Below are 27,633 nucleotides of genomic sequence, written 5' to 3'. Positions count from 1 at the left end.
GCACATTCACAGTTCCTTCCAATAATACCTGAAGACGGTAGCCACGCCCACTTTCTGCTGCTGTCCCTTACTTCACCCAGTATGCTGACTGCCAGACCAGGGCCAATAAAACGCTGACTTGGCTGTTTACCAGCACTCAAAGCCAGGAAGGACGTTATAAACCAGACAGAAAGATTATAAATGTTTCAAATATTCACAACGTCAAAGTTGACATTTTTTTAAGACTGTGACAGTGATGGTAAGAATGGGGTTTCTTCTGAAGATTTTTTATTGGGGGATTCAACGAGTCTGAGAACAGAGGAGCTGCTAATGACCTAATAGAGATCCAGTCCTTTATATGGGACAGAATCAATGCATGTAGATTTGTGTGCGATGCTTTATCTGTCAGGGATGTCCAGATGTATCTAAAGTCGCCCCACTTATAACTGACACTTTAGACATTATTTTTTATTGATTTTTATTTTGTGACTGCAACAAATGCACCGCTCCCCTAAACGATCACTCAAATGCGGAGACCAAAGTGTGACGGCTAGTGGGTCTTTATTTTTTCAAAGATGGTTTTGAGTCCAACAACACACAAAGGTATGTTCATATGGAGAGAAATTAGACTCAGTCGGATTTGTGCGTGCGTAATTCTTGATTTGTGCGTAAATTAGGATTTGTGTTTGCATATTCTTGCTTTGTGCGTGCGTAAATTAGGATTTGTGCATAAATTTGGATTTGTGCGTGATTTGTTACTCACATAATACGTTTTGTGTATAAGTTAAAAAAATATAAAATGAAAAAAATACAAAATGCAATTTACGTATGCACAAATTAAGATTACAACAGCTTGAAACTACTTACACACACATCTTTAAAAACACGCACGAATCCCTTGTTACGCACACACAAAGCCAAAGTTACGCACGGATCTACCGTGAGACTGTTTTCACGTCTCACAATTTCGTCCGTAAATGCTGCGTTTAAATACCAGTGGAATGCTCGGTCATTAGAATTTTCCTATCAGCCTTCCCTTCTAAACGTATTTCCTTCAGTGGGTGTAGCAGGGCTTAAAAAAACTTTAAAGGAAAATAAAAATTCTTATCTGAGAATATGACGTTCACTTTTAAACGCTAATATATATGTTAAAAGTATATTATTCTCAGAGACACCGAATTGATACAAAATGCGTAACAGGAACGACCAGTAGGGGGCACTGTTTTTTTCTTCCGGAAAAATCAAAGGCAGTCAGACTGAGAGAGTCACGGGAAGAATGGCGGCCCATCTCGGTGGTCAACGCCCCGAAGTAAGTAGCCTCTATGTTCAACACTAACATCTACTGCAGGGGTCGGGAACCTATGGCTCGCGAGCCATATATGGCTCTTTTGATGGTCACATGTGGCTCGCAGACAAATCTTTAATTATAGTTTTTTTTTTTTCATTAGACCAGTCCTCGGGCGCGATGCGATGCCAGAGGCGCGCAGTAGTAGCAGTGCTTAGAGAGAGAAATCTGCGCCAGCGCTATCAGTTACTATTATCTATTAATTCACAGAGTTTGTACCAGCTGGAAACCTGTGAATTGACGTGCCTAAAACTGCGCGCTCCCGTCTCTGAGAAAGAGCGCGCAGATGCGGGGACGGGATGTGTGAGGGAGAAAGCAGAGGGTGGGGCTGAGGTGTTGTGGGGACAGGCAGCAGGTGAATCGCGCAGGGATTATAAAAACGTAAAACCCGTTGCCCGTCACTCACTGCAGCGTGTGAGTGTGTGTTTGACTCCAGGTCTGCATGTGAGCAGTCTGTCTCACATCTAAAGAACATTCAGACCTACGATCACGTTTAAAGTCTCAACGCCTGCATGAAGCAGAAACTCACCACGTATCAACCAGACTAGACCATCAGCAAAACTACCACGAGAAATACTCACCATTTATTAGCAACAGCATAACAATGTTATTAAAAAGAATCCACAGACTTATTGTACTTTAAAAATGTTGAAATTAAATCAAATGCACACATTCACTTGTATATTTAGTTTTAAACATATTGTCGCGGACTGAGTTGGATGGCTGTCGGGCCGCGTTAAAAGTTCTGGAGTTCATTGAACGCGTCAAGCAGAGATCTGATTGGCCCTCAGTTCTGTCGCTCAGCCTGTTGTTAGGTAGTTTGGACCAATGGGGTTCAGCTATGGGCCGAATAAGGGAAATGGGAGGGCTGCAGCGGGAGCAGGGGAATATAAAGTTGGGAGAAGCGCTCTCGTGTCGGCGGGAGAGATTCAGGAGTTGCTGAATTAATTGAACGGCGTTTGTTGCGGTCTCCAGTAATCGGAATAAAGAACTTTAAAAGAGGTTTAGTCTCCTTGCCTCAGTGTGAGAAAAGGACACTACATTATTGTATGGCTCTTTCGAAATTACATTTCAAAATATGTGGCATTTATGGCTCTCTTGGCCAAAAAGGTTCCCGACCCCTGATCTACTGTCTTCATGTATTGATTGAGTCATTGTCTGGATACGTTTAGAAGGGAAGGCTGATAGGAAAATTCTAATGACCGAGCATTCCACTGGTATTTAAACGCAGCATTTACGGACGAATTTGTGAGACGTGAAAACAGTCTCACGGTAGATCCGTGCGTAACTTTGGCTTTGTGTGTGCGTAACAAGGGATTCGTGCGTGTTTTTTAAAGATGTGTGTGTGTAAGTAGTTTCAAGCTGTTGTAATCTTAATTTGTGCATACGTAAATTGCATTTTGTATTTTTTTCATTTTATATTTTTTTAACTTATACACAAAACGTATTATGTGAGTAACAAATCACGCACAAATCCAAATTTATGCACAAATCCTAATTTACGCACGAACAAAGCAAGAATATGCAAACACAAATCCTAATTTACGCACAAATCAAGAATTACGCACGCACAAATCCGACTGAGTCTAATTTCTCTCCATATGTTCAGAGTTCAACCCGTCCTCCTGTCCACTAAACCTCAGCAGGTGTCCGCTTTGATGGACAGGAGTAGAACGCCATGACAGCAAAGACATGAATGAAACAACTTCCTGTGAATGTCAGCAGCCGCTAAGCTGCCTCCATTATGGTCAGATTCTTCTTTGTAGTAACTGAGCTTCTGTGACTTATGTGTTGGTGCTGGGTCATTTTATGAAGCTGATGGTGAGCCATCCACTATACGTCTGTATAGATCTATAGATCAAGATTCCTCGTGAGCCTCTGCAGCCAAATCCTCTCCTCACACAGTCACATACATACAAACACTAATTCTAATAATAATAGATTAGATTTAAAGTTCTTCCAATGTGTCCATCATTCATTCATACTTGGTGATGGTAACTACTGATGTAGCCTCAGCTGCCCTGGGGCAGACTGATGGGGGCGTGGCTGCTATCCCTCTGACCATTCGTACACCAGTGGAGCCAAACTGGAGGCAGGGAGGGGGAAGTGTCTTGCCCAAGGACACAACGACAGTTGACTGGGGGGAGCAGGGTTCAAACCGCCAACCTGCTCAACCGCCTCAGCCACTGAAGCCCGCTCATACCTCATTTACTCTGAATCTCAACTTCACTGTGTATCTTTGGATATTATGGATGATTTTTCATGTATGGACTATACAAAGAACAGTAAGCAACTATGATCCCACAGATCAGTGGTCCCCAACATTTTTAACAACACGGACCAGTGTGGCTTCACACAAAACTTTCACAGACCGGTCTTTTAAATGTAGGTGGATAATGATTATAACAATGTTACGCTGAAGGGGGAACAGGGATGTATCAAGCCGTTGAACATGGCACGGGTGTCATCATCCTCTCCCCTTCCCTCACTCATGGTGCAAAAAAGAAGTACTGTCTATTAAATGTGGCTTTCTTTTTTTGGGAGTGGAAGGTTCCTCTTCTGTCTCCTGGCTGGGCCTTTTCCCCTTGGCAAAGAAACTTTCCAAAGACGTTTGTTTTTTACTCATTTAGCTCCTGGGTTTTATTTTAGCGGTAACCAATCAGGTGACCGAGAAGAGCGCCTTGGCCTGCGTCAAGAGTGTCAAAGTAATAGACATGTAACAGAGAATCGGGCAATTTTTCAAAATAAAACATGTTTCAGATTCCGAAATACATGAAACGGAACATGTAAGTTATTTATTCTTTCTGTACGGCCCGGTACCAAATGACCCACGGACCGGTACCAGTCTGCAGCCCGGGGGTTGGGGACCGCTGACATATAACACGTGCTCAAAGTCTGATTAATAAAAATGATTTGGAGGGAACTGAGGCTAAGGAACATGCAAAACTAATCCAAAAAAATCAGAACCAATCCTGATGGAAGTTTGGTTTTTCTGTTTGAAAAAAAAATATCTAAACATGAAGATCAACAAGGAAAATCCACACATATAGGATTATTACAATATTTAGTTACAATGCTATATTATATGGATACAAAAAAAAACACAAATGACAGGAAAGTTAGTTTGGAGGAATGAAGGAGGCTTTATTCAAGCCACCAAAGCGGAGCCTGTTAGCTGGAAAGACAGTCTAGAGCTCCTGGAATCAGAGTGAAGCAGTAACCAGAGCCCAAAACAAACCTTCATTTCTGTTTAAATCCATGCCAAACAACTTTAGAACAACGTACATCACTGGAGTCATAAAGCCTAACAGGACACCCTCCTACTCTGACAAGACCACAGGCCTACCTTTGATCAACCATAGACATGAAAGTTCCAGACAGCACTGAAATGCCTCTTAAAGGGCCCACATCCTGCCATTCCTAATGCTTTTCAGGGAAACTACATCCAAATATATGACTTTTAGAACACTAAAGAACCAATTTTTAATGAATTAGGAGTTATTTTCAGCTCATTTTCCAACCAGGAAGTAAGACGACTCGATCTCTGAGGCTCCGCCTTTCCCTCCATGTGGGTGTCGCCCACTTCATGACATCATCCTAGAGTCGGCCTCAGCAGTGTGTCTGAGTTTCTCCCATGAAAACAAACATCCCAACTTTTACAAAGACGGATGTTAATGTTCAAATAAAAAGAGTTTAGCCGAACATCGCTAGCTCCGTGGAAAAAGAGGGTGTGTGTGTTAGTCTGGGGGCGGGGCTGACAACAGAGACTCTTCCTGGAAGGAGGGGTTCCTCACTTTGTGATGTCACAATGCGAGGAACCCACTCATTTTGGTGGATTGGGAGGGACTGGTGCTCAGACAGCAGGTTTTTAGAGGAACACTCAGATCAAAATACCACTTTGAGTTGTTTTTAGAGAAGAATGTTATTATAAAAATCTTGATTCTTCATGATGCAGACCCTTTAGATCGATGTCAGAACAGACAGACGCCTTCAGTCCATGAAACATGGAAGAGTTTGTCAAATCAGCCTAAACAGCGATGGCGGACGTAAGACAGAGTGAAGCATTGTGGGCCTTTGACCACGATGCAGTCAGTAGATGCTGCGTTTACGTGCTCCACAAAACTACAGGCAAATGAATGCAAAGATTTAAAGACCAGCAGCCATGCAGCAGAACACCAGCAGCCTTTAGCGTTTACCTTTTGGACCTTTTCATCATGGCTCCAGTCACAAAGCTGGTTTTGTAGCTCGGCAGAACGGTCCAGTAGTAGTTTTGGTCCGACATTGTCAGGTTTTCGGTTAAACTACGTAGTAGAAGAAGAAGCTGTGTTTTCTTTGTACAGTCAACAGTGCGAGCATCTTCGACGTTAGTTTTCTCCGGCTGGGAGAACGGCTAGGCCATCCCTCTCACAGCGGACACAGTTCCGGGGACAAATGGTCCCAAACACCGCCGGAGCTCCGGGCTCTGAGCCCATATCCGCCCCGAAACGCCTCCCCGGCCTCAGGGAGAGCTCCGCCGTCCGCAGCGACGATCCGTCTTCCGATGAACAACGATGCAAACTTTGCTGCGAGACGCTGTTCGCTGCACTGCGCAGCCGCGTCAGCTGCACTGCGCAGGCGCGTCAGCATGGCTAGGAGGAACACGCGCTGCGTTCAAATACTGTCGGAATGACTGGAAAAACCACCGTCATCCAGTCACATTCTGTAAGAACCCTTGACATAGAGGCCCAACGAAGCGGTTGAGCATTTTTTTAATTAGCTCCTATTAGTTTTAAACATCAGTTGTGTTTATCAGTCGCTCAAAGCAATGAGAAGCTTTAAAACAGTTCATTGATATTTCTTTTCTTGGTCTTTTCCCCTCAGGGGTCTCCACAGCCAATCAGCTTCCTCCGTCTGTCTTCTGCATCCTCTACCAGCAGCTACCTTCATGTCTTCCTTGTCGTGTCTGAACCATCTAAGTCGGACTTTATCTCTACAACCTCTAACATGTGCTGTCCCTCTGATGTCCTCATTCCTGATCCATCCTGGTCCCTCCCAAAGAGAACCTCAGCATCTTCATCTCCAGCTCTGCTTCCTGTCTTCCTCAGTGTCTCTAGGTCCAACAACATGGCTGCTCTCACCACACATGTCTACGCCTTTCCTTTCATTTGAGATGAAACTCTTTTCTGACACTTTTCTCCACCCATTCTAACCTGCCTGCACTCTTCTTCACTTCTTTTCCACTCCATCCATTCCTCTGGACTGTTGACCCTAGAGACTCCAAACCCTCCAACTTCGTCATCTCTTCTCCCCGTAACCTCACTCTTCCACTGATTCACACACATGTTCTCCGTCTAACTGCGGCTAACCTTCTGACAGGGTTTTTGGATATGGACCCCAACAAAATGAACAGGCTAAAGCACAAAAAAGGTTCATTTTGGGACTACAGGAAAAAGGAGCCTCTGCGAGCAATACTGTCATGGGCCAGCAGGTGGAGCAGCAGTCTCTGCACATGAGAAGAGAGTTACATGTCCAACCACAATGGTGGACAATGTCGGGGCGGGGGGCTTACTTTCTTGTGTGAGGGATGCTCATAACAGCAGGAGTCCAAGGTGCAAGAAACTGGAGGACTGGGTGAGGCCAGCCCACTGACTGAGAAGGGTTATCTTGTTGGGGTTTGGCTTGACATCAGTAAGTCTGACCATTTGAAAACCCATGGGGAACAAACCAGATTCACAATCTCCTAACATGTCAAGGAAAAAGCATTTCTGGTTTTGACTTTTATTTTATTTATTTTTAACTATGCTACAGATTTGCTTCCATAGTTTTCAACCTTTTTTTTTTAGTTCAAACGCCGCATGGTTAGCAGGTTAACTTAAACTTCCAAAGCAGATAAAAATGTGTATCCTAGTAACAGGTGACGCAATCAAAGAAGAGCCAATCAGAGGCTGCAGCCGGATGGGGAAGTTCGCTACTTCTTCTGAACCGCCTTGTGTAGAAGTTGTGTTTCTGAGTAGACTTTGACCGTACGTGAAGATGAAGAGCGTCCTGATACTCATCCTCGCGGCTTTTCACGCGCCTCTCGGGAGCTGCCTCTGCCCGTACCCGCCGGAAGAGTGGTGCTCGTCCGTGACCGCGGCCACCGAGTGCGGGGTGAGTGAAACCGGTGACGCTCTGTCTGTACCTTCGCGTGGAGGCTGTATGTGCTGCTGTGATTTCAGTGATAATGTAGTGATATTATAGTAACATTATTGTTATATTGTTGTGATATTAAAGCAGTGGTTCTCAAACTTTTGTTCTTGTTTCCCCAGGAGAAATATAACTATGACAAAATAAGCCAAAACGAGTAATACTGAGTAATACTTTTTAATACCAAATCAAAATCATAAACCTTCCTGCTGTTAGAGACTAGAGCAATCTAAAGAAGGGATTCACTGTTTAAGAACAATAACATTGAACATTTGTGCAAAAAGAAACACAAAGTTGTGTTAACAGCTGCAGTTTTGTGCAGACGAGGCAGGCGGAGGGCTAAATGGAGGTCACCTGTGCACACCTGCTGCGTCATCAGCAGAGGGCTGATAGACCCGCGGACGTGCCCCCCCTCCTTCTTCCCAGCCTTGTCCCACCGGGTGACTCGCTGGATGTCACGTGTTTTTTGCCCGTTTTCCTTATGCATGTGTGGTTTTTCTCTCAGCGCTTCAGTGCAAAACATCATCACATTGTTTCTGAAAGACGCTCCAGTGAAAACGGTGTTTTTCACATATTCTGGCATTATTCCAGTGCTGGAGGCCCCATAACCACACAGTATAGGGTAAAATAACATTTCTGAGCATTTCTTTATTCAAATCATTATGAACCTGGAGCAGATGAAAAGATGCAGTTTAAAAAAGCTTGTAGTTGTAACCATTGACTGTATACAGAACTGGACTGAGCGGGTTTGATGTCACCCAAAGAAAATACCTTACATCCGGCTCCAGCCAATTGAAGTAAACTCATCGCCATTTTTTCCGACGGTGATTGGTCGGAGTCGGTCTGAGTCTACGTTTCTATGGTAACTACTGTCTCCAATCATGAGGAAGCGTGATGGTAGGCCACACCCCTTCCACTCAAAGCAGCTCGAGAGAATCCGTCAAATGTTTCGAATGTTGGAGGTGGGGGGCCAGCGGGCATCTCATGATGCAGAAAAAATATCATGAAAAAAAAAGAGGATTATCAAGACGAATTTAAAAAAAGGTATCAGATCCAGAATGATTATTCTGACCAATAGAACGACTGAGTAACAGCTGTTGATTCCTCCATGGGAGTCTTCCTGGAACCAGCAGGTACTTCCTGTTCTGATCTAAACTGTACGGCTGGGTAGCTCTGATATTGCTCGCCGTTTTGTTGTAGAGGGAATGTTCTGTTGTTAACTTTTTTTCAATTGGATGGAAATTAGCCTAAAATGCTCTAATCTTATATATTTAGATGTATGTTCTATAAATCCATGCTGTCCCTGTCTTAAAAAAACAACAACTTTACTCTGAAGATCCATTTGCTCTCGGCAGCAGTGGTGCGTTCAGTTTACTCACTTTATGTACTTAAAATCCATCATTATTCTGGACTTTACAGCGATAATTCCATTGTCTGAAGGGGATTTTTACTCGTGTAAATTTATAGTTAGGATCTCGAATCAGCAATTTGTGACGTCACAAATATTTCTACACTTTTTTTTGTTTCTGGAATTCAGATCCCTGCAATAGCCCCTAATAAGTAATGTGTTTTGGTGGTAAGAAACGATGGACTGTCTATGGTTTTCATATTGTTTTTACTCGAAGGACTGAAATCTGTTTAAGGAAACAGGGTCGTTGGTGGAAGTGGTGTGCAGCCTAGATGTCTCAAAGGGCGTGTGACCTTTTTGAAAAGCCGTTTCAGAGTTCTACTTCTGCCAAAATTGTGTGGAGCAAAACTGAACAATTATCCAGCATGACTCTCAACAGATGGGTGGATGGATGGACAGCAGACGGATAGATGGATGGATGCTTTTTCTGTCGTGAAATGTGAATGTCATCATTCCTCCTGCGTTTCCTCCTCCCAGGTCCTGAAGCAGTGCCTGGAGAAGAATGCCAGCCGCTCTGGTCTGGCAGCTGAGCCTGTCCAGGTGGGGCTTTACTATGAGAGCTTGTGTCCAGGCTGCAGGGAATTTCTGGTGGAAATGATCATGCCCACCTGGATCCTGCTGAATGACATCATGACTGTCCACCTGGTGCCCTTTGGCAATGCACAGGTAAATACTTAAACCATTTGGCCAAGATAGATTTTTTTTTTTTTTTTAGAAGTAGAGTCAGACCAAATACAGATCAAAATCTGTTTTCAACCATCCGTCTGAACTGCATCTGTTGTCTACACTTTCAGGAAAAGACAGAGGGACAGAAGTATGTTTTTGAGTGCCAGCATGGGGAAGACGAGTGCCAGGGCAACCTGATCGAGGTACATTTCACCCCACATGAGCAAAATACTGAAAGTGGCAAAACGTTTCCACTGCAAGTTAAAGTTGAGTAACATGACTGTCAAATTAGTGCTGTCGTGATTATGTTTTTATGCAATTAATTAATTAGGACTTGTAGTAAATTAAACTAACAATTCTATTTTAATGCTAGTTAGTGCTCTAACTTCAAACAAAACAGGAGCTTTTCTGAGCCATCCAGAAACATTCTCATTGATAGCCTCCCACAATACCCAAACCTTACTCCACAGTTTCCCTGGGATCATCCCTCCTCGCACCCGTTCACTAACAAGAAGGAACAGCACGCCACGCTGTATCCCTTACCTTACAGACTGGAGGGGCGGCAACCTGGGGCGGTTGGCACGCGGCTGTGTGGCAACAATAAGCACAGGATCTGTCGTCTGTTTGTATATCATGGAGTTTAAAAAAAATTAAAAATTTAAATAAAAAAAAATTAAGATTTGAGTGACAATCTCTCCTCACTTTGAGCTTTTTTACTTCCAAGGCGTCATCAGTTCTAATGATGTATTACTACAAAATAATATGTATACACACCACAAAGCTTTCTCCTTAAGGCGCGTACATACTGGGACGAATATTCGCCAGCCGCTATTCGCCAGCGTTTTTCAACACGTTTTTTGTGTTCACACCCAGGCGATTTTCGCTGACGATGAGCCGAGCGAACATGCAATTTCATTTCCTGACATTAGATGGCGCTTAATGTAAACAGAAATACTCCTGTACACAAGGTGGCGCTGCACAACTTTACACTTCTTAAAGTCGCTTTTCGCTCAGAAGAAGAGAGCAAGTATTTACGCGCTTGTCAGAATAATACAAAGAAAACATGAATATTTCCAGCACCAGTAGCTCCAGCTCCAGTTCCAGCGATGAAGAAATTATTGTTCTGTTGAATGATGAAAGACGCCAGAAAAGACGTCGATTTTGGGTACATCCCATACTTACGAGAAGAGAAGAACATGGGGAGTTTTATTGACTGGTACAAGAGCTGAAAATGTATCATGAGCGTTTTCGGGGATATTTTAGAATGTCCGTCATTATTTCTTTGCGGCAGTGTAGACGCTACTTGGCGTCTATCTTCTTCGCTGGTATGTGTGCTCAGAAAGGCAGTTTTGTGTTTGAGCGCCCCCAAGTTGTATTTTACTGTAACTTCAGAAGCTCCAGACACGTGTGCAAAAGCGCCATTCTCATTGGTCGTATAGTTTTAGACGCGGCGCGTCAAAAAAAACAAACAAACCCGAGGCGTTTTTTAAAAAGTGACACTATGACGCATGGCGTTTTTTCGCGTCGGTGTGCACACTCACATTGGTGCCCTTTGTTTAGTCACGAGGCGTTAAACGTTGGCGAATATTGCGCGCGAAATTCGTCCCGGTATGTACGGGCCTTTACAAAGATTTGTGTACTCTTACTGTGCAGTTTTTGAGTTATTAATACATAAACATAGTACTTTTAGACTGGAGCTATGGTAGAAGTCGTCAAGTTTGAGGTTGGATGTGTGACCTTGGTGCATAGTTCCATGTAGCTCACATGCCAAAACACTGTGCCCCCCCCCCCCCCCCCCCCCGCAACAATCCTGTAAATGTTTACTTGAAAAAATGTCAGTCCCCGTTATTTAGTGGACCTTTTTTTTAAGATGAAATTTAGCTCTTTTGTAAGGCAATATGGACGTGTTCAACATGGATAGGAAAAAGCAGTCAATGGCTAAAGTTCAAGAACTTCAAATATCTAGACAACGTGTGCTCAAGACTACTGCAAAAGTTGACTAAAGTTAGTTTTACCAATGATAAAATGGAAGAAGTAATCAGTCAATTAGTACGGTAGGAACTTAACAGGTAAATTAACAATTTTTTGAATTTATTTGAATTTAAATGTTTGTTGTCTTTAGGGTTGTGCCAATGGACGATACCATCGTCCATCGTGATGGGTGACTGACATCACGATGGGGAGACACCATCGTGATGCCACGCCCCCGCCACGCTGCAAGTCGACACCATAAGCCACGGTTACATGTGCAAGATATCTTGATCGGATCAATGGTTGGATTTGTATCCAACCGTGTAGATGGGGCCCAGAAAAACGTTTTCAGTTTATGAAAAAACGTTCACATGGGTCACACTTTTCGGAATAAATCATTCGCACATGCGCAGTAGTATACCGGAAAAGAACATTAGTTCCGCCCAGCGGCTACATACATAGATACGTCAGCTCGGTAATATACGGGATTATCTCCTAAACGTGCTTTTATTAATGTTACGGTTTTTATGAAGCGCCTGTTCGCTCATCATTTTAATTTGAATTCAAATTCAAATTCAAATTAATTTTATTTATAAAGCACCTTTCATGTCACACAGACAGCTCAAGGTGCTTTCCATAAAAAACAAACAAGAATACAATAAAAACAAACCCCACACATGAAGTAAAATAATAAATAAGTCCCTCAAAATAAAACACACAAAAACAAGCACAAGTAAAAGAGAAATAACAGAGCTTAAGAAAAGAGAACCCAGAAGGCGCCGTCCGCCCTGTCCTCCTGTTGGCCGGGGTGTCAGCATCTAAGCAACACAAGCACAACTCATCCCCAGCACCCCCCACCCCAGAGACCCCCAACCCCCAGGCCCAGAGCACCAAACGTGGGCGCACCGGCCCGGCGGCCCGGGGAGTCGGAACAAGAGGTGCCAGAGGGCAAGTATGGACAGAATCTCTTCGAGCCCGAACATTAACACCCTGGCCAAGGGTGAGAAAACACTCAGTCTAAAATGTAAAAGTAATAAAATAAGAAAGTTAAAATATAAAAACAGGTAAAATATGCAAATATTAATTATAATAAGATAAGATGATTTAGTGCCTAAAAAAGTCTAAAATATAAATTAGAATAAGTTAGAATATAAAAAGACTAAAAGACATTAAACAAATAAATATTTGATAAAACAGCATATAAAATATAAGAGTAAAAATACCACATATAAGATCTAATTAAAAGCTAAGTTAAATAGATGAGTCTTTAGTTTCTTTTTAAAAACCTCAACAGAGGATGAGGTCCTCACATCCTCAGGCAGGCTGTTCCACAGACGAGGTCCGTAGTGTCTAAACGAGGTCTCGCCGTGGTTTTTTGTCTTTACTCTAGGGACCATCAGCAGGCCCGCGCCTGAGGATCTTAGGGCTCTGGGAGGTTCATAATCTAAAAGCAAATCTGATATAAAAGAAGGACCTAGGCCATGGACAGTCTTAAAAACTATTAAAAGAATCAATCCTGAAGCTGACAGGGAGCCAGTGCAAAGATTTTATGATCGGTGTAATTTTAATTTTAATCCATGTCATCAGCGCTTTTTCTGTTGAAGAACTGAGCCGGAAAGTATCCCGTGTTAACTTATTAGCAGTATGCTAACACGGGCTAACAACTTTTGCTTGGGTGAACATAAATCCATGCGGGATAGTCTGCATCTTGGCTGCACGTAAATATGTGGGAATAACATCAGCCTTTATTTTGTCGGGACACGAAAAAACAACACAAAAATCCAGGTGATTGTTTGAATGGTTTCTAAGGACTGGGCATCATTTGTGCCACACACCGCCCCAGCCGCTGTATGACCTGACGGTCCGACCGAGCTCCGCCCGGGACACACACTTTTACCGGGACACCCGGTTTGAGTTCGGTAGCTCGTTCACGTAGAGCTGCAGGACGGATCACAGTCCTTAGTCTCCCACACGTAACAAAGCATCTTCCCCTCAAACTCAAAGTTATGAGTCCGTCTGCTCTGCTCAGATGCGGTCGCTCGCTCCACCGCTCCACCTGACCAACTAATTGAGTGCAGGAGCAGACTACTTCTTTTCTATTTTGTTTGTTTTTGTTTTGTTAAAGTCACTTCCCTCAGTTTACACTGGATCATCGCGGATGATTCATTATTTGGGAAATAAAATAAAGTAATAAAGTAAAATAACGAATAATAATTATATAATAACGAAAAATTACCCCCCCCCCCCCCCCACGATACCATCGTCCATCCCGATGGTTGACTGCAAACATCGTCAACTGCCAATTTAGGGGACATCGCCCAACCCTAGTTGTCTTTGTTTATCTCAGATTGCATGTAACGACACCACCGATCCTCTGGTTGGTCTGCTTTGTTCTTTTACAGACTTGTTTACTGAACATGACGAACATGGCCTTCCCAATCATCTTTTGTATGGAGTCGTCCACCGACGTTCTGGGCTCAGTTGAGAGCGTAAGGACTGTGTGTGTGTCTGTGTATGCTCATGCGTTCAGGTGTGTTTGTTCATGGCCGCCTGTTGCCTGCAGTGTCTGAAGGTGTACGAGCCTCAGCTCAGCATGGACAAACTCAACGGCTGCGTGAAGGGAGACCTGGGAAACCAGCTGATGCATCAGAATGCCCTTCAGACCGCGGGCCTGAAGCCGCCACACCAGTATGTGCCCTGGGTGACCATCAATGGGGTAAGTCAGAGTACATCTCTGGTGACCCCGCTGACCTTTTGAAGAAAATGCATCAATGGAAAATAGAAATTGAACGATATCTGCACAGAATCCGTGACACTGGTAGCTACAAACCCCATTAAGTATGTAACTGAGTCGGCGTGCTCTCCCAGCAGGAATGTGGCGTGTATGTGTCACATGACATCACCCAAACAGGTTCTGCACCAGCCTGTCTTCTAAAAACCGGCCAATCACAGCCAAGTTTTCATGCCACGTGGATTACATTTCCGACAACAAACCAGTTGTACTTGATTCAAAGATTTAAGATTCTCAACACTGTGTTGCATTATGGTTACAGCCACAAATGTGTGTAGAAACCCAGAAACAGTCGCTTGGTTTGGAACCAGGAGTCTGTCAGGGAGGGGCAGAATGTGAAAAGATGTGGACTCCTGCTGCACAGATCCCGGAAATGTGCTGCTAGCTGGACTGAGCTGTTTTAGTTAGCCTCTAGCTTGAACTGCTGCCATGGTCTGCTGCGCTTTACGGCAATAACATGTCGTCATCCGTTCACGTAAATGTCTGGTGGAGTGTCCATCCGGAACGATAAGTCTGAAAGATAAAGCGCTGGTCACAATATTAATAAATTAAATATTCCAATACTGATCGGGGGACATCATCCCGTTTGGATCGAGTCATCAGCCGCGTGATCGGATCGGGTGTGTAGTTATTTGAATAAAAGCACTTAATGGTAAATGGCGCTTCCTTATAAAGCGTTTTTCTGCCTTCCTCGAAGGCCCAAAGTGCTTTCCAGTCACGGACACATTCGCACACTGGTGGCGGCTCCGCTGCCGAACACTGGCGCCAACCTTCCACCAGAGGCAAGGTGGAGTTCAGTGTCTTGCCCAAGGACACTTCGACGCATGGGTGGGCAAGGCGGGAATCGAACCCGCAAACTTATGATTGGAGGGCGACCGCTTTATGAACATTTTATTTGTCTGAAGTCTCTAATGTAGCCATGCTTCCCCGAGTGGAAAACGTTCTTTGTCAATCCTTAACTGGGTACCAAAGAGAACATAAAGTAGCTTGTGGATCAGCTGCTCCATACATGCAGAAGAAAGGCGTTCAGCTGATTTCAGCTGCTTTTTTTTCTGTCCTTTTGCAGGAACACTCAGACGACCTGCAGCAAAAGGCCTCAACGTCACTTTTCAGTCTGGTTTGCAGCTTGTATAAGGTATTCTGTCGCTAACAATGCTCTGTTATGGTTCAACTGAATCTGTAGGATCTAAACAAGTTTGTTGTTTCAGGGCCCAAAGCCAGCGGCCTGTGGGGGGAGCCAGACACAACACTCCAGGAGTTACTGCATCAACAAGTGAGCAGCCTGCATCTACGCTGCACACAGTTCCTGGCTGAGAACACCTTCTACTTGTTCCTGTTTGACTTTTGTACTGGAGAAACACCAAACTGTCTTTTATGGAATGTCATAACTGAACAAACATGCTACTTTGGTAAAACAACCTGCTGGATCTGGTCTCTCACTGTCTTCACTTTGGCGAGAAAACCTCAAGGTGGCGCCAAATATTAAATGTTGGTTACCCTTTTGTCATTTATGGTGAAACAGAAAACTACATGGAGGTTGGAGGTGGTTACTTCACATGATTTTGATTTTTTTTAATTTGGTTTACAATGACTCAAGCCCCACCATCCTTCTAATGATGGTTTGTGAAGTCATGGAGGATCCAAAACCACAAAGAAAGTAGAGCTTCAGTTTTCTTCTGGATCTTAAAAGTATGTCGGCTACACAGAATAACCCGACAAAGCAGCAGAGAGCCATGAGCGGCTGGAAGCTACAGTTCTACCCAATGGATTGTCAGAGGACGTGGTAAGGGATGGTAATGGTTAAAGAGGATTAACAATTCAGATCCAAAAGACAATTTTACTGCTCACTTTAAAACGTATTTCTTTTATATTACTTGAAGAAATTAAGGCAACAGTTTACAAGCCATTTTTTTTTTGTAGTTTACTGAACAAAAAACTGCAGCTACTGTCTGTCCTGGGGAGGATCCCTCCTTCATGTGGACACCATGAGGTTTCTTCTTTCTAGTTTGTCCTTACAGAGAAAGAGGCTCTAAGGTCAGGGATGTCCAGTTTAGTTTAGTCTGGCCATCAGCTGCTGTATTTCATGACATGATTTCATGTTATACAGTTTTTACTTGTCCTGTCCAACAGCTGAGCAAACAGAGGAGAGCTGAAGGCCTCTTGTGTTGGACATATTTTACTGTTACAACAGGAGTTATGAATCTTTTGACATACCAGAGGTCTATCTGAATAAACCCCTTTTTATAATTTAGACTAAACTTTAATAATTTTTTTTCTTGTCCTGTCCAACAGCCGGGCAGACAGATGAAAACTGAAGGCCTCTTGTGTTGGACATATTTTACTTTAACAACCGGGGTTATTAATCTTCAAACCAGAGGTATGTCTGAATAAACTCCTTTTGAAATTGAGGCCAAACTTTATTAATTTTAATCATATTTGAAAATCTTTGGTGTTGGACCGGACGGAAAAGGAAAGGAGGGAAGAGGAGAGAGGGATGTTAGAGAGGGGGGGGGGTAAAACCATGAAGCAGCATAAAGCAACAAGTTTACTGGATGTTTGATTACGGTAAGGTTCAAATATAGTACAAATCTCAAAGGGCCTGTCCACACACGCACTCAAATGTTATCAACACACCTGCTAGCTGCAAAAATGTCAACATGTACACAAAACAGATAGTGTTCACACGCATACTTATGCCTTCAAACCAACTGGTGTGCAATATTTCATTCAATCACACAAACTATTGGTGTAAAGGTGAGCTAACATCTGTGCTCATTTGAGTGTTTATGTTCTTCTAAAATGGATGGTGGAATGTGAAAAGGAGGGAGAGTGCCCAACCATCCCCATACCAAGACCCCCGCCGCAGCAGCAGTGGCAGCCAGAACCCCCCCAACGCCACACGGCAGCAGGCAGAGGACAAACACCCCCTGGGCGATCACATCCGCCACCCAAGCCAGGGCAGGCAGGACCACCACGAGGCCCCCAGAGAGCAGGGAGGCACGGACGGAAAAGAAGAAAAGGGAAGGGGGGGGGGGGGGGGGGGGGGGTAGGAGAGTGATTATAGAAGGGGGTAAAACCATAAAGCAGCATAGAGCAACTGGTTGCTGGATGTTTATACTCATCACGGTCAGGTTCAGATGTAATGCTAATCTAGAAGGGGCGGGGCCTGTCCACACACACACTCAGATGTTTTAAACATACCTGTTGGCTCCAAATATTTTCACGTACAGACAAGTCCGCATGTACACAATATAAATAATGTTCACACACGCATACTAATGCATTCAAACCAACTAGTGTGAAATATTTCATTCAATCACACAAACTATTTGTGTAAAGGTGAGATAGCACCTGTGCTCAAGTGAGTTATTCTGTTCTTCTGAGGTGGATGGTGGAATGTAAAAAGAAGGAGGGAGAGTGTACAGTCATCCCTACACCAAGACCCCCACCACAGCAGCAGCAGCAGCCAGTAACCCCCCAACACCCACACGGTAGCAGATACAGAACAACCGCCCTCCGGGTGATCATACCCACCACCCAGGCCAGGGCCAGCAGGACCGCCACAGGGGCCCCCAAAGCCAGAGAGCAGGGAGGCATCGGGGGACAGAGAGTGCAAGCTCCAGCCCAACCAGAGGAGCAGCCCCCCCGCCGCGCCTGGAGGGCCCAAGGTGGGGCCCTGCCCCAGGAGAGCACCCCCAGACCGGCAGCCCACCACCACCCAGGAGTTCTGAGCTTCCCCCCAATCCTAACCTCAGGCAAGGGCCAGGGCCCCCCAAGGGAGACCTGCTCCATGCTCCAGGCAGCCCCCCACCCAGCCCACGGTTGGTCAAGGAGAGAGCAAGGCAGGGGCCAGCCACCCCTGCCCAGGAGAAAGACGTCCAAGAGTGGTGAGTGTCCACAAGGAGTGTTGTAAACATGGCCCGACCAGCTTCACCCACAGTTGGAAATTTGAAGAAGGCTGGCACAAGGGCGCAAGAGGGCAAGGACCAAACCCCCACCACAGGGACACGGACTCACAGATGTGATCCCTGGCTCTTGGTCGTGCCAGAGAACTCAGGGATCCCTCTCCCTGCGTGGAGAGAGGGCCGCCGGACCTAGGAAGCCAGCATCCAAGGAACTCGGCCACCGTTGCCAAGGGCCTGGAACCCCCCTCCAGGGATGGGGTAGGGGACAGATGGCCAGAGGTCTCACCTTCCTTGTGTAATGTATGTGTGTTTGTGAGCGTGTGTGTGTGTCTTGGAGTGTATATGTCCAAACACCCTCCCCCCCAAGGGGCCCTAAATGTCTAAGGTGCAGTTAAAATTTGCGGGTTGGGCACTGAGAAGACATCTGCTGCTTGCTGACAGTGATGTCAGAACACCACCCCTACCAAGATTCCTACATATCTAAGGTGCAATTAGAACCGAGAGAGGGGGGGATCCCGTTTCCATGCGGCAACCATGGGGGGGGGCCACTGCCAAGTAGCTCCGCCCACCAAAGTGCATTGCAGGCTGACCCCTCCCCCATCACCCTAATAAGTGATTAGACTTTTGACAAACATCTACACCTAACAGTAACAATTATAAATCTCCAGAATCTTGTTGCTTTGTGATTCAACCCCCCCCCCCCCCCCCCCCCACACACACACACATTAGATTAATCTTCCACCTATTTCCTTCAAAACCCCCCCATTTCTTTTCTGTCTTCTGTTTCGTCCGGTCTAACCAAAAAAGGCATACAAACATACTTAATATAGATAAAATTTAGCCTCAAATCCAAAAGGAGTTTATCCAAATATACTCCTCATGTGTCAGAAGATCCATAACCCCATATGCTAACAGTAACACAACATCTGTTTGCTTAACTGTTGGACAAGTTAGGAAAAATAAATAAAACCAATTTCAATGTTGGGCAAATTTGTTTTTGTGAAATGCAAAAAGTTCTATTCTACTCTATTCTGTTGTATTTAGACAGCAACTTTTGACAGAACCACACTATCATGGGACCGGTGCTCTCTTTATTTTTAACATGCAATGTAAACATTTTAAAATTTCCCTATCAAATGCTGAAAACACCAAACAGTCATAGTTTTTTACAAAGGTTGTGACCTGTGACTTTAAAACGAGTGAAGGAAGTTTGGGTCAGAACCATTTTCAGCTGCAGCTTCTGGGTCAAACATGAGACGCGGCGATGGTCTTTGCGTGAATGTGCATCAGATAAATCAAGGTTACTCCAAGTCATAGCTTCTACTTTCCTTGTGTTTATCATGGTCCACATGGACAGAGATGTTAACTAGTTTGGAGAACAAGAACCAGGCTTGCTGTTAGAAGCTGAATCTGCCAGTTCAACCAGAATGTTTGGTTGCTGGACGATCAGCAGATTGTGCTGTCAGACAGACACATGGATAATGTCCTGCCTCTCTGGTGGCTCCAACTGTTTGTCACAGCAGTAAAATCCACAGCTTTTGTTTTTTCTACTTAGAAGACTTGCATTCATTTGCGATGGCTAAAGCTTTCTCTGACCAGAAGCAGTAAGAGCAAGACAGAAACCTTAGACATGCTCCAGTGAGGGGTCACTGAATAAACCGACGGGTTTGGGCTGTAGAGAGGCGGGATGTAGTTTCCGTCATGTGCCAGCACAGCGCAGCAATCATGGCACACACTGCCTTGTATCTGATCTTAGATGAGGTTCGTGCATCGTCCTCTTTGGTATTTCCTTCCAGTTGTCTTGTTCCCTTGACACAGCCGAGAGAATGAGGAGAAACAACTCCAAGTTTTTCGCCTCTACGGAGGTAAGATTCCTTTAATTTTCATCTATTTAAGAAACAAAAGTTGGCCTTTTTTTGCTTCCTGCTTCATATTTTCAAGTATTTTCTATATTTGCTTTTACTTACTGGATAAAACAAAGTTGACTGTTATCAAACTGGCTATCAAACCATCAGTAGAGCGCTACGTTTGCATGACAGTTGATGAAACCTGTCTTTACTTTTCTCTGTTGAAAGAGGAGAATGCTTTGTTTATTAAAACAGATAATTAGCAACGGGTTATTGAAATCATGTTTTTTCTTCAATCATACCAGACTCTAGAGGCTACATTCAGAATAACTGACTGAGCTGTTTTGGCTGTTTAGCTCAGAGATCCACAGAGTTCGATGTGTTTATGGGACGGTGGACCAGTCGGGTAAAAAGATTCTGTCACAGCAGAGAACCGCTTCCTGTCTCTGACGTTCACATGGGAACTCTAAATTAAATACTGAGAGTACTACAGCTGTGTTCAGTGTAATAGTGTCTGAGTCTGAAGAGCTAAGATCAACAAAAATTCCAGATATGATATCAAAGTGTGTTTATGTGAAGTGTGCTACACATCTGGCGACTAAAAACCTAAAACACAAAAAGGGGTCTGGCTACGATGATCTTTCTATCTCAGTGAACCTTCCTCTGGATGGTCTTTTTATGTTCAGATGGGCGTGGCCTCTTTTATTTAAAATTGTATTAATTTTTTAATATTACTTTGTTTGGCTTGTTTTTCATTTGCTTGAACTCATTTGCTGTCACCAAAGCCAAAAGACTGTATGCATCTCCTGTTGTTGTTAATTTTTCTCCAAGCCTGTAACTCTATTAAAAAATGTATATTAAAATGAATGAATAAATTAAAAAAAATGTAAACAAACAAATTAAGGTGGTTAGTAGGGGTGTAATGATTCATTTTACCAACGATTTGATTCAGATCATAATTTGTTGTTGACGATCCGCACACCTGACTCTCTTTTGCAATCCCTCACAGTACACTTAAGCACTGGACTTAGCCTCGCTCAGTACGAAGTATTGTTTGTGCCCCTCTGCCTGCATCGGTTCGGTTCGGTTCGATTCGATTTGATTTGATTTGATTTGATTCCATTCCATTCCATTTCTATAGCCCAATATTACAACAATAGTCTTCTCAATGGGCTTCATACCAGCAACTGTATAAGAACATTAAATCAGTCATAAAATACAGCAGCTGATGGCTAAACTAAACTAAACTGGGCATCCCTGCCCTTAGACCCTCCTTCTCGGTAAGGAAGAACTACTAAAAAAACGGATTCTGGAAAAAAAAAGGAAAACTCAGGGGTGTCCACATGAAGGAGGGACCCTCCCCCAGGACGGACGGGTGATGTACCAGAACTCTTACAGAAGAATGAACTCATCTAACTCTACAAACCGAGCGTTAAATCTTGATCTGATTTCCTGACCCTGTTTTGTCTCCGACTTCTTCCGCCTGCCCATTTTGTGACAATTTTGATCAACAATCTCAATCCAAATGGCATTTTCCAAAAACAAGTAAATCAATGTATTCATTGTTACACCCCTAACTGTTTTTTTCTTTTAAGTTTTAAAAAGTTATTTAAGCAGAAGTTATTTTTCTCAAAAAGCACAAAATCTTTATATTTTTGTGCTTTTTTTACATGAGCTTTCATTTAAACAAAGATAAAAATATTTACTGAGCCTTTATGTAATAAAAGATCAATTTGAAGTACCTCCGTTCATGGAGGAATCTTTCAGAAGATAGAGCTTTAATTGATCCCAATATGGGGAAATTGCTTTGTTACCATCACTCAAAAGCAATAATTACAGATAATATATATAGACCTAAAATATTATAAACAACAGTAATGATAATAATACTAAAGTACAGTATATAGGACAATGACTTAATTGTCTTTGAGAAATTTAGCTGACCGGGGGGGGGGGGGGGGGGGGGGGGCTCCTTCCTGCAGCAAGGTGGTTACATCTCTGAATGAAGGAGCTGCTCGGTAGATTCATGGTTTCATGCAGAGAATGATGATGATTTTCCATGATGGATTCCAGTTTTAGTGACATCTCACGAGTTATGATGTAGTGTTAACTGCTTTTTGACTGAATCCCACATTTTCTTTTGTGCTTGTTGATGTTGTAGGGCTTGTTTGTGGGGCACACATGTTGTTTGTGGTACACACACTTGGTTTTTGCGGTGCACAAACACGGTTTTTGTGGTAAACACATGTTGTTTGTGGTACACTCATGTTGTTTGTGACACACACATGTTGTTTGTGGCACACACATGGTTTTTGTGGTACACACACACTGTTTGTGGTACACACAAATTGTTTGTGGTACACACAAATTGTTTGTGGTACACACGTGGTTTTTTGACACACACACGGTTTTTGTGGTACACACACGTTTTGTTGTAAACAGATGGTGTTTGTGGTACACACACACGGTGCTTGTCGTGCGCACACACTGTGTTTGTAGTATACACATGGTGTTTGTGGCGCACACAGCTCTATCATGACAGTATTTTAGGTTTCTGTTTCAAAACAAACTTAGATTCCTCTCTAAATCACCCGTGTCACACCTTTATGACCATTTTTTTATTTCTATTTTACATTTTATTTTTCAGGTTTTTCGTTGTGTTTATTAGTGAAATTAATGTAACCAAAAAATACCAACTTTTTTTCATTCTTTTTTTCTCCAATCAGAGGCAGTGGGACTCTTGTGAGCAACCTTCATACACTGAACTTTTACAGGAGCTTGAGATCAGATGTGCAGTGAAGCGGCTTTTCACCGGCACCCTGCAGCTTCCCCGGTTGTCATGCCGACGCTCTCCACAGACCGGAGTGGAGGATGGAGCCTCACCTGGACCTACAGGCCGAAGCATCAAACCCTCCAGGAGCCTGGGGACCCTGACAAGCTGCATGCCCAGAGGCTTGTGAGTCACTCACACACATGCCTGGTCTTTTGTGATATTCTATTTTTTTAACTTCCCCCTTTTGAGAACAAAATACTACAGTTTAAAAGACAGTCAGGAAATGTGTATTACCGCTTGTTTTTGTCCAGATGATGAAGAAAAAGTTTGTCCTAAAGAAGCCAAACAGTGATACAGAACATTCAATTCAAGTTAATGTATAAAGCCCAATATTTACAATGATAGTCGTCTCAATGGGCTTCATACCGGTGATTGTGTAATAAACATGAATCATAAAGAACATAAAGTAATAGAATTCAATAGCTGATGGGTAAACTAAACAGACTAAACTAAACTGGGCATCCCTGCCCTTAGACCTTCTTTGGTGTTTAAGATACTTTTTTAGGCGTGCATTATCACTGTGGATTATTACTTTTTAATCCACACCCAGCAGCCAATCAGAATTGAGAATTCCCCTGGGCCATGATATAATGAACACCTCCCCTATGACATGAATAATTTACATTGCAATAAATCTGTGCTGATGGTTCAGATGTCATCTCAACAATCCACATTGATAATGCACGCCTAAAAAGGTAGCTGAAACACGAAAGAGGGTCTAAGGAAATGACAAAACACTTTTCAAAGCATAAAAATGCTAACATCTGTGCATCACTCTCTGTGCTAGTTAGTTTGTACGTTTGTGTACGTGTTGTGTTCATGGTCCTCGTTTTCACACGTTGCAAGAATGCAGCCCATCCTGTTTGTGTTGGTTGATTGGACGGATGCTGGTGCTTCGTGTTTCTCAGTGATTCCTCAGCATTGTGGGACATTCTGTGAACCAGCACTGTTACTCTGGGGAGGGGGTCTCGATACCACACTGACAGAGTTACACTGCTCATGAGGACAGGGTGTGGTGGGTGTGTACATGTGGAAATGCACATTCTGGTGCATGTTTGCTGCTGAGTTTACACTTGACTGTTTAGGCTTCAATTGATAAGAATGGATTGGGTTTTGTGATTAGCCCCCCCCCCCCCCCCCACACACACACACACACAGTTGTGTAGTTGTAAGTATTCTACACAAACACAGTTTCACTAGAAACAATTGGATTTATTATTTTATTTGTCAAATTAAGCTTAAATGGATCCTATTTAGCATTGATGCTGTACTGAGGAAAGTGTCACTCCGCAGATAGTTAGAGGATGCTGACACCAATTGTTGTCGTGTCATGCTGCTGGACAGATTTGCCACACGACCGGACTCCAGGCTTCCGCACAAGGATTTTATTCATTGACAATCCATCTGCTTTTGACACTGTAAATAAAAATACTTTGCTGCAACATCTGAAATCACTACAGCTTCAACAAACGTTGCTTTCATGGATCAGAGAGGTTTTTATTTGATGCCTCAGCATGTGATGATAAGCCAACCGGACTTCTCCAGGACTGTGTCACTGATTCTGGACCCAAAAAATGTTTTTTTCAAAACACAGTAACGAAACCGAAACACACGTGTTGGGGACTATCCAAAGAAAGTTTTGAAGTTATTATGGGATGGCCAAACGAACTACCATTTTTATGGCAAAGTTTGAGATTTGGTGTTTTTCAAGTTTTTCTACAATATGGGAAAACTGCATTTTAGTTTGTGCAATTTTCACACCATTTCACACAAATGCTGCCAGCTTAAGCCTACAATGACCACAGAAGTTTCACTGACCTTTGACCTTGGGAAAAGGTTACCATCTTGAAATAAAAATAAAAAAAACGCCTTTACTTCCAGATACAAACGAAAACTCGTCTTAGGGATTTTTATTGATGGAATTAGAAGTTTTGAACGGTGTCCACATGGCGAATTCACAGCTGTTGCAATCTTAGCTAGCTCCCACATTTTTATCAGAATGTCGTAAAAATGTAAAATGCGATTCTATGGCTTAATCTGAACAAAACGTTGTAACATACAACGAAATGAAAGCGTTAAAATTGTGTCAGTAATTCTAACTAATATGCTACAAAAAATCTAGCTTCTGAAGACATTAGTAATAATTTATTTTTTTTACAGATGACAGAGATTTGGTGAAACAAAGTTGTTGCTTTGTAAAAGTTGTTCCTGTTGGCCCTGTGACAGACTGGAGACCTGTCCAGGGTGTCCCCTGCCTTCGCCCACAAATGGCCGGGTTAGGCTCCGGCAGCCCCGGGAGGGGGAAAAACGGGTTTAGAAGATGAATGAATGTTTCTGATTTGTAAGTAATTCAGTAAGAGCTTCCTCTTTCAATATGTCACCTTAAACAATAAAAACGTTATTTCTAAAATAATTCATCAGGCCACCAAATGACCTAAAGCCCACATTCCTTCCCGGTTTTTATCAAATGTAGTCTTTTCTAAACTGAGTGCAGAAGTCACAGATGATCCAGAAAAAAAAACAAAATAATGGAACATCTTTTTATTTGAGAGAAATCTTTATTTCTCTGGTGTTGATTATCTCTAATCTGTTATGGTTCCTTTTGTTCATATTTGCTCTTCATCATCACACTGAGTTTTATTTGTGTGTTCAGAACGTCTGCAATCGTTCAGATTCATCCAAATTTGGCAGCTGGATAGAATCCCTTCATGCGTCTTCTAAAGCGTCTCATTTTCTGCAGACCTCAATAAATAGGGATGACAAATTCAGGTGTGTTTTTTTGTAGAATCCATTTCAGAGCTCTCATGTCTGTGGATGTCTGTCAGCTCTGTGACCAAAGTGTGAGCTCTAATACAGAAAATCTGAGCTTCTATTAAAGCGTTTTCTTTTCACAAACATGAACATTGACCACATAAACAGGACACTGCTTTCTGATCATGTTTAAACTTTCCGTTTCTTCTTGTTAGCTGAGTGGGGCTGTAGGCGGAGCTTAATGTGCCTCTAGCTTAACGGGGGTAGTAACGCTGCAGGAAGCGCTGATGCCCTGACACGTCATTTCATCTGGGAGGTGCACATGTGAGGACAGGCTTCTGTGTTCCTGTAAGCCCTGCCAGCAGCTCCAGCGTCGCGTTGCATCACAATTTACCAAACACAGCAGCTCTGCTGAGGCGGCTGCTCATAGGTTCAGGCGGGTGTCAGATGTTCAAGCCCCTGAGGTTATTTCAGTTTCTCTCTCCATTCTTGTTCTCTCTTTTTTGAGGTGAACAAAGATGTTGGCTCGCCGTGAGGATGATGATGCCTGCAGCCACAGATAGAGAGCGCCAACGTGACGGCGCCAAGCTAGCCTGTGTTTTTTGTCGACTTTTGCTTTTTTTGGTCAAAGGCTGCTCACATGACTCTTGGAGCATGTGAACAGCATGGGGAAGGACGCCGCTTCACAATGAACAGTAGCTCAGGAATCACGGAGAGCCACGATGGAAAGAAAGTGGGAGTGAGGAAGCTGGAGGCCCAAGCCTTGGGATTGTTCCATGTTTACAATTGCATGAACTCAGGAAGTGATTGCACGGCGGCCTAAAGAAGGCCAGAGTGTATATCTTGAGACTGAGCGAGGGGAGGAAGGACTGCAGTGGGTGGAAACCAAAGAACAGCAGGAGGTGGTGATCTCTCATGCCTTTCTCCTGCTGTAAATCAAACATCCATATTTAGTTAGAAAGAGGGAAGGCCCAGCATTAATGTCAACAAACATGGGGGAGGGATGAAGCACTCGTCCATCAGCAGTAGTCTGCAGTCCTCTCAGCCCCAGCATAAACTCTGGAACCAGGAAAAGGCAAAGGTTCAAATCCAAACCCATGCTAGATACGATACTTCCTTCATTTCTCCCTGTTTGGGAGTTTTTGACTGACAAACCTGCACTAGAATAAAAATGGAGAGGAAAAGACGGGGCCACATCCGTCAGAGGGACTGCAGGAACATGGAGCTGAGGACACAAAAGCTGCTCTGCCACATTCCAGCTCACAAAAAGGTCTTTGCAGCAGGAAGAAGCAAAGTGTGACCGGCAGAAAGTGAGTGATTTCATGCCGGTCGGTCACCAATGCAAGATATGAGTGAACTAAACTCTGACAGCTCTGAAGAGGAGCGGTCTGCTGTTGATGAGGAGCCACAGAACCGAGGTCCGTCCAAGTGGTCAGTCATTCAGCTCCTTCCCAGGTTCAAAGCAGCTTCAGCGGCTGGATCTCCACAGATCTCCACCAAAGACTCTCCACGGGGTTCTCCGCGAAACTCTCCACTGCTCTTCAGAAAGCTGCTGATGAACCGCAGCATCAACCTGCAACGGCGCCGCTTCACTCTGGCTCACACGCCCAGGTAGAAGCAAAACGAACCACATCACTGAGTTTGTCCAGGTTCACCTGGAGAGGGGCTGCTGGGGGGTGGCTCTGAGATTTGTATGCAGTTTGAAATGTATTCAGCTACCAGCACTGCAGGACTTCTGATTGTGAAGGGAGATTGGTCCAGACAGAGCAGCAGCTACGGTTGTGATGCATGCAGAGCCGCAGAGCACAGAGCTGTGGCCGTAAAGATGAACAGCTCTGGAAACGAATGCAGCAGTTTGTGTTTCGAGCTTCTATCTTGTTTGGAGGGCTGGACAATGGTGCAGTGGTCAGCACCATCACCTCACGGTAAGATGACCCCGATTCAAATCCTGGTTGGGCCTCTCCGTGTGGCG

At 43.8% G+C, this 27,633-nt stretch overlaps 3 protein-coding genes across 8 annotated transcripts in view; 2 read left to right on the top strand and 1 right to left on the bottom strand.

The window, feature by feature from the left end:
• The window catches only part of LOC101161507 (microtubule-associated serine/threonine-protein kinase 3), a 40,375-nt gene extending 34,516 nt beyond the window's left edge, over window positions 1–5,859 (bottom strand). For 2 of the 3 annotated variants that reach the window (XM_011486154.3, XM_011486155.3), the window contains exon 1: window positions 5,521–5,859. In XM_011486154.3, the coding sequence (XP_011484456.1) occupies window positions 5,521–5,606 (86 nt within the window). In that variant the 5' untranslated portion in view covers window positions 5,607–5,859. The remainder of the gene's footprint in view (window positions 1–5,520) is intronic. The other variant, XM_023964816.1, reaches the window with a different exon arrangement.
• Window positions 5,860–7,106: 1,247 nt separating this feature from the next.
• LOC101164924 (gamma-interferon-inducible lysosomal thiol reductase) lies at window positions 7,107–15,743 on the top strand. The gene is made up of 7 exons (XM_004078668.4): window positions 7,107–7,453; window positions 9,375–9,563; window positions 9,692–9,766; window positions 13,937–14,023; window positions 14,098–14,250; window positions 15,392–15,460; window positions 15,534–15,743. Exons 1-7 carry the CDS (start codon window positions 7,337–7,339, stop codon window positions 15,600–15,602), a joined length of 759 nt encoding a protein of 252 aa, XP_004078716.1. The 5' UTR covers window positions 7,107–7,336; the 3' UTR covers window positions 15,603–15,743.
• Window positions 15,744–26,544: 10,801 nt separating this feature from the next.
• The window catches only part of LOC101161266 (cAMP-specific 3',5'-cyclic phosphodiesterase 4C), a 45,145-nt gene continuing 44,056 nt past the window's right edge, over window positions 26,545–27,633 (top strand). For 2 of the 4 annotated variants that reach the window (XM_011486151.3, XM_011486150.3), the window contains exon 1: window positions 26,548–27,272. In XM_011486151.3, the coding sequence (XP_011484453.1) occupies window positions 27,001–27,272 (272 nt within the window). In that variant the 5' untranslated portion in view covers window positions 26,548–27,000. Of the gene's footprint in view, window positions 27,273–27,633 lie in introns of all 4 variants that reach the window. The other 2 variants (XM_020710797.2, XM_020710795.2) reach the window with 2 other exon arrangements.

Source organism: Oryzias latipes, chromosome 17 (assembly GCF_002234675.1).
Source record: "Oryzias latipes chromosome 17, ASM223467v1".
Lineage (NCBI taxonomy): Eukaryota > Metazoa > Chordata > Actinopteri > Beloniformes > Adrianichthyidae > Oryzias > Oryzias latipes.
The sequence above is the reverse complement of the archived record's forward strand: the minus strand, read 5'-3'. Positions and strand labels throughout refer to the sequence as shown.

What these genes read in the sequence shown, in the direction of transcription:
- LOC101164924 (XM_004078668.4), top strand. Translation starts at nt 7,337, where the DNA reads ATGAAGAGCGTCCTGATACTCATCCTCGCGGCTTTTCACGCGCCTCTC. An exon ending in CCGCGGCCACCGAGTGCGGG is followed by an intron (nt 7,454 to 9,374) that starts GTGAGTGAAACC and finishes TCCTCCTCCCAG; the next exon opens with GTCCTGAAGCAGTGCCTGGA. An exon ending in TGGTTTGCAGCTTGTATAAG is followed by an intron (nt 15,461 to 15,533) that starts GTATTCTGTCGC and finishes TTGTTGTTTCAG; the next exon opens with GGCCCAAAGCCAGCGGCCTG.